Genomic DNA, 14412 nt, shown 5'->3' with positions numbered 1-14412 from the left:
TCCTCCTGTCACAGCTCAGGACCTGTGTATAATGTGTCCTGCACTGGTAGTTCCTCCTGTCAGAGCTCAGGGCCCGGGTATAATGTGCTTTGCTCTTGTAGTTCCTCCTGTCACAGCTCAGGACCTGTGTATAACGTGTTCTGCTCTTGTAGTTCCTCCTGTCAGAGCTCTGGGCCCGGGTATAATGTGTTTTGCACTTGTAGTTCCTCCTGTCAGAGCTCTGGGCCCGGGTATGATGTATCCCGCACTTGTAATTTCTGCTGCCAGAGCTCAGGGCCCGTGTATATGTGTCCTGTACTTATAGTTCCTCCTGTCAGAGCTCAGGGCTGTGTATAATGTGTCTTGCACTTGTAGTTCCTCCTGTCAGAGTTCAGGGCCCAGGTATAATGTGTTCTACACTTGTAGTTCCTCCTGTCACAGTTCAGGACCTGTGTATAATGTGTCCTGCTCTAGTAGTTCCTCCTGTCAGAGCTCAGGGCCCGGGTATAATGTGTCTTGCATTTGTAGTTCCTTCTGTCAGAGCTCAGTACCTGTGTATATTGTGTCCTGCACTTGTAGTTCCTCCTGTCAGAGCTCAGGGCTCGGGTATAATATGTCCTGCACTTGTAGTTCCTCCTGTCAGAGCTCTGAGCCCATGTATAATGTGTCCTGCACTTGTTTCCTTATGTATTTTCCTACCTATATTTCCCCCCCCCCCTCCCCTCGTTTGAACCAAGGGGAGATTCATTTACACACATATAACTAATGTGGATCCCCGTATGGTGGTGGATTATATTTATATCCATTCTAGATTATGCGAAATGATTCAATACAACTTTGACACATTGGACATATAAATTTTACATTTTTGGAACATTAATGCCCACCAGATCAATTAATACCAAATTCTTTGTTATTTTTACATCTGCTTTTATTCTTATTTATATATATTTCTTTATATTTATTTTCATTTCATTTCTATATTTATACTTATATTTATTCCTATTTTTATTTATATCTACCTTTTTCCCCTTCCTGTTTTTTTTGTACATATAATCAATTTTATATATTAGTCACATAACCCTAACTGATGAGTGACTCCATTAACTTTGACTTCCACCTGATGTTTGCATGTAATTAGCATATTTCCCCTCCTCCCTCCTACTCATTCATCAGATTAGTCTATTTCAGTAGCTCTGCAGTGTTCATGAGACACTTATGATTAAGAACTTTTTTTGCTTTTATAACTGTCCGAAACGCGTAAAGTTATCATGACCTCCATGCTTTCCATCTGAGTGGATACTTGGTCTTCACGCTATTTTTAATGATGTTTCAATAAATTTTGGATGTTTTTACCAAAGGAGATTTTGTGCCGGATCATCCTTTTCTTTTCACTCCATGTTGCTTACTAGAATGCAGCCCACGAGCTGCAGAGGGGGAAACCTTTAGGTTGAAAGCCAAATTTCTGATGACAGGTTCCCTTTAAAGGGTCAATATTAACTTTTAGGATTGCTACTTCCAATAGGTGGCACTAGAGTTCAAGTCCTCACTGAAGATGCTAATTCCATACAGCATTATTACATATACACTAAAGATTACACTATTAATAATGTTATAGACGTATATGCATAATGGTTAGTAGTATATTATCATATCCAGTACTAAATAGGCAGCAATATGGTTCGTACTATAGAATGACCGCTCTTCAAGAGGTGGGGGTACACAATTACATTTAAAATTACTCTTTTAGATCAGTCAAAATATCAGATTTCAACAGTAATAAAAGAAAATGGCCCCGTGTCCAGGTATTGTTGTTACAGTTTTCATTCTCTGTGCTGGTGGTCACACATGCTCAGTAGATTAGTCAGATGGTCACCATTCCTGATATTGTGCAGTATCACCAATGAGAATAAGAAGCAGTTTCTCACAAAAGCATGATATACTGCATTTCCCTGAAAATAAGCCCTTCCTTTAATAGCAGGATTTTTTGGCCTTTTTGGAGTAGGCTTGAAATATAAGCCCTACTCCAAAAATAAGCCCTAGTTATGTACACAAACTAACAGTATCCTGAAATAGGGCTTGTGCAGCCCTGCGGTAAATGTAAGAGCTGCATAGACATACACGTGATCACTCTGAGATCAGGAATGCCACCAATGAGTGCAGTGAGCAAACATGGCTAATTAAGGCTGCTTTCACACTACATTTTTTTTTAACATGCGTCCTGAACGGTTTTTTAACGCAAAAACTGATCCAGTGCAAATGCGTTTTCTCTTCAATGCATTTGCAATGGACTCGCGTCAACATGCATTCACATGCGTTTGCGTGCGTTATAGTGAGGATCCAGTGAGTTGCAGTTTTTTCTTAACATTTTTCAAAAACGCTACTTGTAGCGTTTTTGAGCTGCGTCCAAATACTGCAAATTGCTGGATCCTGACTATACTGCATGCAAACGCATGTGAACGCTGGCATGCTGATACAGGATCCTGCTTGCTCTACTGAGCATGCACAGAAACCAGCCTCGGGTGATCAGTCTCTCCCCCTCACTCTCCTGAGAGCTGCGGACACTTGTAACCAAGGTAAATATTGGGTAACCAAGCAAAGCGCTTCTCTTAGTTACCCGATGTTTACGTGTGCAGGGAGCCCAGCTCCTAGCAGCTGCGGATGCTCGTAACCAAGGTAAATATCGGGTATCCAAGCAAGTTACCCGATGTTTACCTTGGTTACAAGCCTCCGCAGCTGTCAGATGCCGGCTCCCAGTCTATCACGTTCAGTTCCACAGACTCCCGATTACATGACTCCAATGCCCACCCATAAACTTAAAGTGACAGGATCCTGCAAAATAACACATGCGTTTGCATGCATTTTTTTGCTGTAAAAGCAGGATCCGCTTTTGCAGCAAAAAAAACGTTCATGACGCATGATAAAAAAAACGTAGTGTGAAAGCAGCTTAAGAGAATGAATTCACCAGTAATCCTGCCCACCACTCAGTCTTGCCAGCCCAAGGATTGCATTGCAATTATCAGCGACTATCCTCAACTGAGAGTTAGTGTCCATGTGTATGCAGCTGTCACTCTCAGTTGAGGAGAGTCACCAATGATTGTGATGTGATCCTCGGGTTAGCAGTACCAGAATACAGCAGGCAGAGTGCAGGTGCAGTGCAGGACTCAGGAGCAGTAGACTGGATTATGTGAGAGGATGGTGAATATTCATTCTTTTAATTAGCCATGCGCTTGCTTATCTGCTGATCTGAGAGTGACAGTGTGCATGACTATGCAGCTGTCACACAACTCAGGAGAGCCAGTGAGGATTGAGATGTTATCTTGGTAGTGTGGTACAGTACAGCAGCCAGAGTGTCAGTGTCATGCAGAACTTTGTGTGCGGGATTCTGGGTGAGGAAGAGTGTGAATATGCATTCACTTAATGAGCCAGCACTCCTGATCTGAGAGTGACAGCATGTATGCAGCTCAGGATAGATAGATACTGAGGATTGTGGTGCGATCCCCGGGCACTAATACAGCAAACAAATATAAGACACCCCATGAAAAGCAGAAGAGAATATAAGCCCCTGTCTTATTTTCAAAGAAACACATTATTAGGTGGACATTCAGTGGGGAAATCAAAAAGAACAGCAGGGGGCACCATAAGGTAAGGGAACATAATAATTTGAATTATTTTCTGGAAAGCTAAACACTTACTGTGATATACTTTCCTCCATTTGGGCATCCTGGGGGTTTCCACTGTTATCTCCAAGTGTTCTCACTGCAAATGAAAGCACAATCTCTTTAGGTGTCTCAACAACGTAGGAATTTGGAGATAGACAAGTTGTTCTTCTGCGGCATACAGGGAAATAAAGCTGGAAATGTCACATCTCTGAATAGATCACAGGCGTGTATCTAAAGCAATAGTCCCTTTTTATACCAATCTGCTGTATAAGGGCTTGTTCTGATATCAGTTTTTCACGGACAGAACGCGCACATATAGTTCACCTATCTGTATTGTTTTGGCAGGCCTTGTGGTTCGCACCAAAACAGGAGACATGTCTGACTTTGATCGGAGCCACAGATCAAACACTGCATTGCAAGTGAATGGATCTGTGGAAAAAAAAAATAAAAAAAATAAAAAAAAATAAAATTTAGGACATCACTCAGATGTCACATGTGCTATCCATATACTGTCCGATTTTCACATTTGATAGAAAAAGCTTAAAAGGGGTTATCCACTACTAGGACAACCCCTTCTCATCCCACATATTAAAGAGAACCTGTCAGGTGCATATGCACCCAGATCCACGAGCAGTTCTGGGTGCATATTTCTAATCCCTGCATCTAGTAGCATAGATTAAGGGATTTTTAGAAAAAGCATTGCTAAAGATCTTTTATCTTATGCTAATGAGCACGGGGACTAGTCCCAGGGCGTTCTATTCCCCGAGTAGTTCGCCCTCTTAGTATGGTAGCACGCCCACAGGGGTGTACCAACATGCTATTCAATGTAGCATCACCAGCAGTGACGCGCGTACCTGTGTCCACTGTCTCCACACTTCTGAATGCCGGGCACTTCCAGTCATGCGCAGTAGACCTGTCTGAAGCCGGAATGCATACACTACTTCATACTGCGCATGGCCAGAAGTGCCCAGCATTTAGAAGCACGGTCACAGCAAACACAGCTATGTGCGTCATCACTAGTTATGCTGAACTGAATAGCATGTTAGTACGGCTCTGTGGGCATACTAACATGCTATGAGAGCGGATTAGTCGGGGGATACAACACCCTTGAGACTAGTCCCTGGCCTCATTAGCATAAGATAAAAGATCTTTAGGAACACTTTTCTAAAGATCCCCTTATCTATGCTAGTGTATACAGGGAAGGTTAGGCAGGGATTAGCAGCATACACCCAGAACTGCTCATTGATCTGAGTGCATATTGGACCTGACAGGCTCACTTTAAATAGAAAAAGCTATACTCACCTCTGCGTCCAATCAGCACTGGCTTTTGTCTCCCCACCTCCGGACAAACACGTTAGTCAACACAGCAGCTGCCGGTCACTTTCTGTTGCTTGCTCCCATGTCTGAAGGCGTGGAGAGAGAAGCCAGCACTGATTACATGTGGTGCCAAAAGGCACACCTGTGCAATAATTATGTCGGCTAATAAGCACCTAAATATGTCACACCTGTGAGGTGGATGCATTATCTCAGCAAAGAAGTGCTCACAGGTTTAGGCCCCCTTCACACGTCCGTGAAAATCACACACGCGTTTCACTGTGTCAAAGGTGCGTTTTCCCCTCCGTGTGCCGTGTTTATGGCACTGTGTGTGTTCTCCGTGATCACACACGGAGAACGAGAACTTTCTGCTCACCTGTACCTGGCGTCGCTGTCCGTGGTGCTGATCTTCGGTCTCCGGTCCTGCTGACTCCCCGCTGCTGCTGCTTCCGGCCGCAGTGAAGTGAATATTCAATGAGCGGCGGTCGGCAGAAAGTGACAGCAGCGTCAGAGACAGGAGGGCTGGAGAATGTGAGTAAAGATTTGTTATTTTTTTCTCTGACACGTGAGTTTTGTTCGGCGCGTGTCACACGGGACCGCATCCACACTACATCCGTGTGGTCCGTATGCATACCGTGGGACACCCGTGATGCCTGAGAAAACGTGGACATGTCTGTGTGTGGAACACATGGACACGTGTATGCTACACACACATTCCATGACAAAACAGGCACATGTGCGCAGACCCATTGATTTTAATGGGTCTACGTGTGCCAGTGTCTCCGGTGCGTGCAGGAACGGACCTAACACGTACCGGAGACACATGCGCGTGAAGGGGGCCTAAGACAGATTTAGACAAATTTGTGAACAATATTTGAGAGAAAAGGCCTGTTTTGTGCACACAGAAAAAGTCTGACATCTTGGAGTTCAGCTCATGAAAAATGGGAGCAAAAACAGAAAAGTGATGTGCTTATGTACCGCCTTGGTGTTAATCGGGCTGCTCGGATCCGGGATTGTGGTGGCTCAAGGGGCCCAGGTTGGCGGACACTTTGATCCGTATAAAGGGGGTATTTACAGGGTATACGTTCGTGAAGCCACCAGTGGGTTGCGGTAATGGGAGTACTGCTGCTGCTGTAAGGAGTACCGGGGCAGATGGAGTTAAGCGGCCTGATGTTAGTCCCTCCACAGGTAGGGATGGCCCCGGGCTCAGGGGTGTTGGTGGTTATTTGGGAGCGCAGGGTGCAGGGGATTAGGGTACTCACTGTGGGTAGTTGTGGTGCTGGATGAGGATTATAAAGGGGAGACACACGCTGCAAGTAAACCAAATTCTCTGAAGACCACAGTCCCTGCGGGGAGCCCGTCCAGGTATCCACTCCCACCGGTGTCACTTGGTAGTCCGGAGCCTACCTCCGTGCACAATTTAGTTGTTTGTTTGTCGCCCCATGGCTTGAAGCTGTTAGGGCCCCGCTCACTATGTGAAGTGTAGCTGTGCTCGAGGGCTGGCACTTGGGACTTCAGTGGGCTGCTTTTTGGCTGGAAAACCCTATCCCCCGCGTTGTGCTGATGCCCCCAATCTCTGAGCTCTGTGGGAAGGTCCATGTAGGTCCCCTTCCTCTGCAGGTTAATTGCCAGGATGTTGAATCTGCTCCTGACCTAGGGCCCTGTACCCCTTCGTGCTCGGTACCGGTAAGTTTTTTTTGTGCTTGCTGGTGCCGACAGTCCTCCTAGACTATGTCCGTCGCACTCTTTTCCAATGTCACTGCTACCGGTCCCCGACTCCTCTGGTCCCGGACCACCGTCTGCGGCCCAACCTCGGTCTAGCTCTCCCCAGCTCCTCTCTCTTTGAGGGCCTTCACTACTCTCTTCTTCCTCCCTCCCATCAGTCTGCATGACCCCTAGGTGGGTGGCCATTTTCCAGCTAGACCAACCCCCTGGTGTGTCTGACAGGTCATGATCTGAGGTGTTGATTGGGATTTGTGGTGCTGACGGTAGTGACACCGATTTCTTAGGAACCTGGAACCATGGGGGTGGGGGGGGGGCAACGGATCAGTTTTTTCGATGTCAACTGATGCAACTGATGTTTTTTTCCACAGGATTCCTTTCACAGGAATCCTGTGAAAAAAAACAGATCCGTTGCGTCCGTTACATCCGCTGTGCGTCTGTTTTTTGACGGCTCAGTCATGATCAGTTTGGGTTTTGGACAGCCCAGTGGGCGTGCCAAACATGCTGGGCATGCTCAATAGAGCATGACGGAATCCAGCGCTGGAGTCCGTCGTAAGACTGAATACGACGGAATCCAGCACCATAGACATACATTGCAAGCGTAACGGATGGCGACGGATTCCTGCGCGGCGCGTTGTTGTCGACGGCCCGAAAAACGTTACATTCTCCCCGGCGGTCAGTCAAAAAACGACGGACCGCGACGCAGCGGACGCAACGCAGGGTCATCAGTCGCAATCCGCCGCTAATGAAAGTCTATGGGACACAACGGAATCCGCTAAACGGATTCCGTTGTTTACCATAGCAGCGGATTAAGACTGATACATTTTAGCGGAAATGTGAACTTAGCCTAATAGACATACTATGATTCCCTGCTATAGGGTACGTGCACACATTTAGTAATTGCAGTAGATTGAAAAAAATAAACAAGAAAAAAAAACCCCGTGACATCCAAATCTGCAAGGAAAAAAATGAGCATCAAGTGCATGAGATTTCAAAAGTCTCATTCCCTTTGATTGTTCTATAAAATGCTGCATTTCCTTCTGTGGCAGAAGTGCATACAACAAAAAAAAAAAAACACGGCAAAAATGCAACGTGTGAACAAGCCCATATACTTACAGCAGGAGGGACCTAACGAAAAGCAGAACCACTAACATCAATATGTGATAGCTTGTATAAGGCCGGAGTCACACTTACGTATGACTCACACAAGTGCGGTGAGAAAATCTCGCATTGCACTCGGCCCCATGTAAGACAGTGCTGCCGCTCAGATCTGCGTGTTTTTCCTCAACTGAGGGAAAAAAAAAAAATCAACATGCTAAAATTGTCTGCGAGAACAGTGTCACTCGCACCCATACAAGTGTATGGGTGCGAGAGAAACATCGGACTGCACTCTGATGTCATCTAAGTGCAGTGCGATATACGCACAGGCTGACAATGAAGGAGATGGGGAGATTAACCCCTCCTTCTGCAGGTTCCACCCCCTGATTCGCAGCTGTGACCCAATCGCAAGATCCGGTCACAGTCGCATGACACTCGGCTGGCTCACTCTCTCAGCAGAGGCTGAGCCGGGGATCATTAGCATATCGCATCCGATGTTCTTCCATCGGATGTCATACACTAATGTGACTACAGCCTAAATTATTGTACCAATGGATACCATTTGCATTGCGAAGCATGATATCTACACCAGACCCATATTTGCAGAAGAAATATATGCCACCTTTGAATCTACGCTCACTATTTCATTACATTTTCTGAGTCACCTTGATCTTAAAACAGTAGCGTCCATATAGGTTGTCGCTTTTCGGGGAATTCTTACACTGGATGCCTTCCCTATTCATGAGGGATGAAATCAAGCTATATATTGGCTATAATCTAAGCAGAGCTAAGTAAGGGGAGTACCTCAGAACACAAAAGAGGGAATCAGATATGTTTTCCTTGAAAAAAAAAAAACACCCAATTATTTCTCTATTCTATGGTCTTGCACATAGGGGCCCTATAATATAAAAAAAGGACTACAAACAAAACAAATGTAACACTAAAGAGAATCTGCCACCACATTTCCCAATACAAATTGTATACATCAGATAGGTCTCTTACACCTGATGAGGCTAGTGATGTCAGAATGGCTGCATAATCCTAATTACGGCCCCATACACAGACTAGTGGCAGCTGAACCCACGGAAATCAGCTAATAGTTTACTGTGTATGGGGCTTCCTGCCATTTCGGGTTTTTGATGGCCAAGCCTTCTGTACTCCAGGAGATGAGCCGAGTATTCCTGTATACGGCAAACTCGGAAGAGATAGATGTTGACCAAATGAGCCATCTATTGTATTTGGGGGGCTTTAGCGCAGCTTGAGCTGGACTAATAAAATGCTGATTTTAACATAAAGACAATACAGCTATTCTGACATGGATTTTCACCGGAGGTACAGCAGGTTCATTATATCTCATCGATGTAATCATTTCTGTAGCTTCCATTGAGAAATAGATTATTTGCTTTTCCAGGATAAACATATCTGGTTACTGCTGGTTACCTAAGGTGCTCTCGCTTCTCAGCTTGTGACTAAATACAGCTGGATTTTATATAATAATTAAAAAAAAAACAAATTTAATGTTAGTAAGTTTATGAAAGATTTTTTCTATGTAGCCATTACTAAATGGATTTTGAAAGGAAATACACTCAGCTCATAGGCTATGTGCGCACTTACCGGATTTTGCCGCGGATTTGCCGCGGATTTGCTGCATGTTTCGCTGCAGAAAATGTTCATAACATCTCTGCAGTGAATCACCAGCAAATCCTATGGAGAAAAAAAATCCTGTGCGCACTAGGCAGAATTTGACAGCTGCATGTTTTGCTGCGGAAATCCCGCAGCAAAAACAAGTGCATGTCACTTCTTTTCCGCAGGTAGCTGCGGGTTTTCCCTAATCTAATGTAAAAATCACGCAGGGAACAGCTTGCGGAAAAACCGCACCAAATCCGCACCTATTCCGCACCAAATCCGCAACAAAACGCGACAATCCGCATGCGGATTTGGGTGCGGATTTGATGCGGATTTTTTCCGCAGGTGATAAGATCTTTGAGAGCCTGCGGAATTTACGCAAGGAAATTTCATTTCCCAGTGCGCACATAGCCTTAAGGATCCAATACGGGGCTGGGCAAAGTGCGGCTCGCAGGCCACATCAGGCTCTAAAGCTGTTCCAATATGGCCCATGGACCGAGACAGCCAAAGGGCTGAAGCCAGTGGACTGCAGGCCGCACTATACCCTACCCCGCTGCCCGTCTCCCACCTATACTGCTCACTGTTACCACTATTTCCATTCGCAGGATGCAGACAGCGATGAACACATTGGTGGAGGACGGAGCGGCTGGCTCCATCTGTTATCAATCAGTGTGATGCACAGCAGACGAAGGGAGCATCAGTGCACCCGAGGTTGGAGTAGAGCAGAAATAACCAGCCTATTGGTTCGGCCCTCCACACCAGGCTCTCATGTGGCCCCCCTCGAGAAAATTAATTACCCCCCCTCCCCACCACCCCGATCCAAGAAATCATTTTGTGTATCTAGTGCATACTGTGAATCACTATAGAGAGGAGCTTTCACAATACATCAGTACATCTCTGGTGAGACTTGATGTATGTCACTTGACCACACAGAACTCCTCAATCCCATTACTTCCAGTTACTAAGAGCAGAAAGAGAAGAAGGGGAGCGCAGAAGCGTTGCAGCACTGGAGATCGTTGTGTCAGCAGTGTTTGTCTCACGCACAGCATTCTTAAATAAATACGGATATCTGGGAATATTACCCAAAAAGCGCTTCTGGAGAGTTTTCTGAAGAAGCTTACACTAGAACACATTATTTTTGACTGCCTAAAAAACAATCAAACCTGTGCATGCACATAGCATTCATCATCCTTGTATTCCTGCCTGTGATGGTTTTGGGTTGGCCACCGAAAAATGTTGGCTACAGAACAGAAAGTATCAACCTAACCTAAAATAAGATTGTCAGCAAAATAAAAATTGCAAGTTTTTAGGATTATTTTCTTATAAAGACAGTAACAGGAGAGATTTAATAAAAGGCATCATAAAAAAAATAATTAAAAAAAAGGGGTTGTCCAGGACTTTTAAACAGTGATGGCTTATCCACAAGATAGGCTGGCAATATGTGATCAGCGGGCGTATGATACCCAGCACCCCCCCCCCAATCAGCTGTTCTCAGCAGGGCTGTGGACTCGGAGTCTGTGTCCATTTTGGTGGAGTCGGAATAAAATGGACAAACTGACTCCTAAAATATATAATAGATTGGGTACAGCGGTCCAATGCAATATGTAATGAATATTTTTTCAAAAGCACGTAAGAGATTTTAAGAACATCAAAAACAGTTATTTGAGGGGTGAAAACGTTGAACTGCATTCGTTGCAATTTCCAGTAGTGCGTTAACTCATAAAACATTTCCTTTCCCCCAACACATCACTTTCTTGTCTACGCATGTGCCATACCTGACATGGCCTGTGTACAAGAGTGGCGGTGTGATGGTATATGGCTTTAAAGGGGGTTATAGAGCCCTATGGATCAGGATGTGGATGCTCATGTTCAGCTTTGACAGACTGTTTTGCTGGCATACCCTCCACTCCCCGCTACCATACACTACTTTTTTGGGGAGCTGTAGGCAAACTCAAAATCATCCTCCTATCATGTAATGGTATAATGTTCATGAGATAAAAAATAAAAAAAATAAACAAAACTTTCTGGATAAGTGGCAGTGTCTAGTGCTCTCTCCATACTCAGGAGTGAAGACATGAAGCGGGCCCGTGTGAATGAAGCCTTAGTGGTGACATCTACAAACATTGGACACAGTTCATTGTGTATCATCGAGCTACACAGCACATACATGTGACATGCCAGGTTATAATGGCCCCCAGCAGCATTTTTCACAGTCATCCCTGGAACACTGCCCAGTTACTTATGATTGTGCAAGTCTTGTAAAATGACAAGACGCTCCATCTGGCTTCCTTAGGAGTAGCTCAGCAGCAGGATATGAAAAGCAGCTCCACAGACCTGGAGAACCTGGCCGCACCGATATCTTCACCAGCTGTCCCTGCTCAAGCCACCAAGAACCAGAGGGACCAACATTGCTCAAAAGTGAAGGCGTGAATTAGAGAACATACATTTTATGTGACAAGAGAAGGGCAGCCCCAAGGAAAGGGGAAGAGTAACCATTAACACTATCCTCACTATACTTTATAGAAGAAGCTGCCAGAACATTTCTTCATATTAAAGCAATAACAGCACCGAGTATTCCACTTAAAGGAATGAGTAGTCAAAAAATAACTATTCTTTAAAGGGAACCTGTCAGCAGAAATTTCGCCCAAAACCTAAAAGATTCCCCCTCTGCAGCTCCTGGGCTGCATTCTAGAAAGGTCCCCGTTATTATTGTGCCCCATGTGAGACCAAAATAAAGACTTTATAAAGTGGTACCTTTTTGTATTCAGATAGTGTAAATGTGACACGGGGGCGGGCTTTCTGGCATCCGTTATTCTGCCCCCTGGTCCTGTATGCCGCCCCCATCGCTCCTTTCCATAGCTGATGCACCGCCCACTGCTCCAGCCATCCCCGCGATTGCCCAGTGCCAGTCTCACGCGACTGAGCAGTGTGACCGCTGGTGACGTGTGCGCAGGCAAGTGATTATGGGCGGGGCTGTGATTACTATCAGCAAGTACCCGCCCATAATCTCGTGAGCGCGCAAACCTCACCAGCGGTCACACTGTGCTCAGGGTAGTGCTAGACTGTATGGGCTGCTTCCAGGGATGACGTCCCTTTTGTCACGTGATAGTATTTTGAACACGCCCCTATCACGTGACAAAAGGGACGTCATCCCTGGAAGCAGCCCATACAGTCTAGCACTACCCTGAGCACATTGTGACCGCTGGTGTAGGTTTGCGCGCTCACGAGATTATGGGCGGGTACTTGCTGATAACAATCACAGCCCCGCCCATAATCACTTGCCTGCGCACACGTCACCAGCGGTCACACTGCTCAGTCGCGTGAGACTGGCACTGGGCATGCGTGGGGATGGCTGGAGCAGTGGGCGGTGCATCAGCTATGGAAAGGAGCGATGGGGGGGGCGCATACAGGACCAGGAGGCAGAATAACGGACGCCAGAGAGCCCGCCCCCGTGTCACATTTACAATATCTGAATACAAAAAGGTACCACTTTATAAAGTCTTTATTTTGGTCTCACATGGGGCACAATAATAACAGGGACCTTTCTAGAATGCAGCCCAGGAGCTGCAGAGGGGGAATCTTTTAGGTTTTGGGCGAAATTTCTGCTGACAGGTTCCCTTTAAATCAGACTGTCGGATCCTGACCCTATCTTTTCTATTGAAGTGTCAAGTGAGCCCCAGTATAGTCACTGTGAAGTGAGGGGGAGCGGGGTCAGCCATGCCATCCAATATTGTGATTGATGGATCCTGTGTTATAAGCTGTATATAGATGGGTTATCTATTATTACAGTCCTGTCTCTGCTGATAAGTAGTCTGCTGAAAACGCCTTCAAAACAGAACAAAATTGTGTTATAAAAGAAAAAAAAAAAAAAGCACCAGTGTGAAAATTGCAGGATGTGTGTGTAATAAATATATACGGCATATTTTTTTTTTTTATAATTTTCTAATGATACACACCCTTCAACAAAGCCAACGATAACTTTACTGCTGCTGAGCTAAGTACCACTGGTAAGGCTGCTTTCACACTACGTTTTTTTAACATCCGTCATGAACGTTTTTTTTGCTGCAAAAGCAGATCCCGTTTTTGCAAAGAAAAAACGCATGCAAACGCATGTGTTATTTTGCAGGATCCTGTCATTTTAAGTTTATTGGCAGGTATTGGAGCCATGTGATCGGGAGTGAGGGGAACTGAACGTGAAAGACTGGGAGCCAGCATCTGACAGCTGCGGAGGCTCGTAACCAAGGTAAACATCGGGTAACTTGCTTGGATACCTGATATTTACATTGGTTACAAGAGTGTTCTCCCTCTCGGGAGGGAGAGGGGGGGGAGGGAGAGGGGGGGTGAGGGAGAGAGAGGGGGGGGGGGGAGGGAGAGAGAGAGGTGGAGGGGGAGAGGGAGAGAACGCAAGTTAAAAAAAACGTAGTGTGAAAGCAGCCTAAGAAAAACTCATTTATGCAAATTAGGTTACTAGTGCCCAGTGGAGGGTTCATAACCACTTCACAAGCAGTTAAGGAGGCTGGCTGTAGTAAGATACACCTTCTAGCATCCCCACCATCCACTGTATCCTGACAGTTCCAGTGGCGTTTCGTTTGACATTATCATGCCCAAGTGTCATCCATTCCCACTGCTGCACATGAGCAGTAAGGTCCTGACTGGTATAGAACCAATTTGACCCTGGGCATGGAACCACTAACAGAATGAAGTTCCATGTCAAAACAAATTCTCTCTCATGGGCTGGGAAAAGGGGTCCACACATTACTAGGACATGGAACCTCTCACCGCTACACGGGACACTTCATATTCACAGATCATTGTGGCCACCACCTGATGAGGTTGTAACAAAATCTGCCGTGTGTAAATGGGCACCAATGTCTATTATAGGGAAATGGTCAACATACTGTAGACTTTACAAGTCAGACCACGCCAGAAAAAGTATGGATTTTATAGCGATCCTGCAATGAGATTACTAGAAAGTTACATATTGGAAGAAAAGTGAAAAATGGCATGTTTG

General features: G+C 45.5%; 1 protein-coding gene across 2 annotated transcripts in view; it reads right to left on the bottom strand.

Moving 5' to 3' along the window:
- Window positions 1-14412, bottom strand: part of LIMK2 (LIM domain kinase 2) — a 60039-nt gene that overhangs the window by 43266 nt on the left and 2361 nt on the right. For both annotated transcript variants that reach the window (XM_075341755.1, XM_075341754.1), the window contains exon 2: window positions 3675-3738. In XM_075341755.1, the coding sequence (XP_075197870.1) occupies window positions 3675-3694 (20 nt within the window). In that variant the 5' untranslated portion in view covers window positions 3695-3738. The remainder of the gene's footprint in view (window positions 1-3674; window positions 3739-14412) is intronic.

Source organism: Anomaloglossus baeobatrachus, chromosome 1, assembly GCF_048569485.1.
Source record: "Anomaloglossus baeobatrachus isolate aAnoBae1 chromosome 1, aAnoBae1.hap1, whole genome shotgun sequence".
In the NCBI taxonomy this organism is placed as follows: Eukaryota; Metazoa; Chordata; class Amphibia; order Anura; family Aromobatidae; genus Anomaloglossus; species Anomaloglossus baeobatrachus.
Note: the sequence above shows the minus strand (reverse complement) of the source record. Positions and strands in the feature narration are given on the sequence as shown.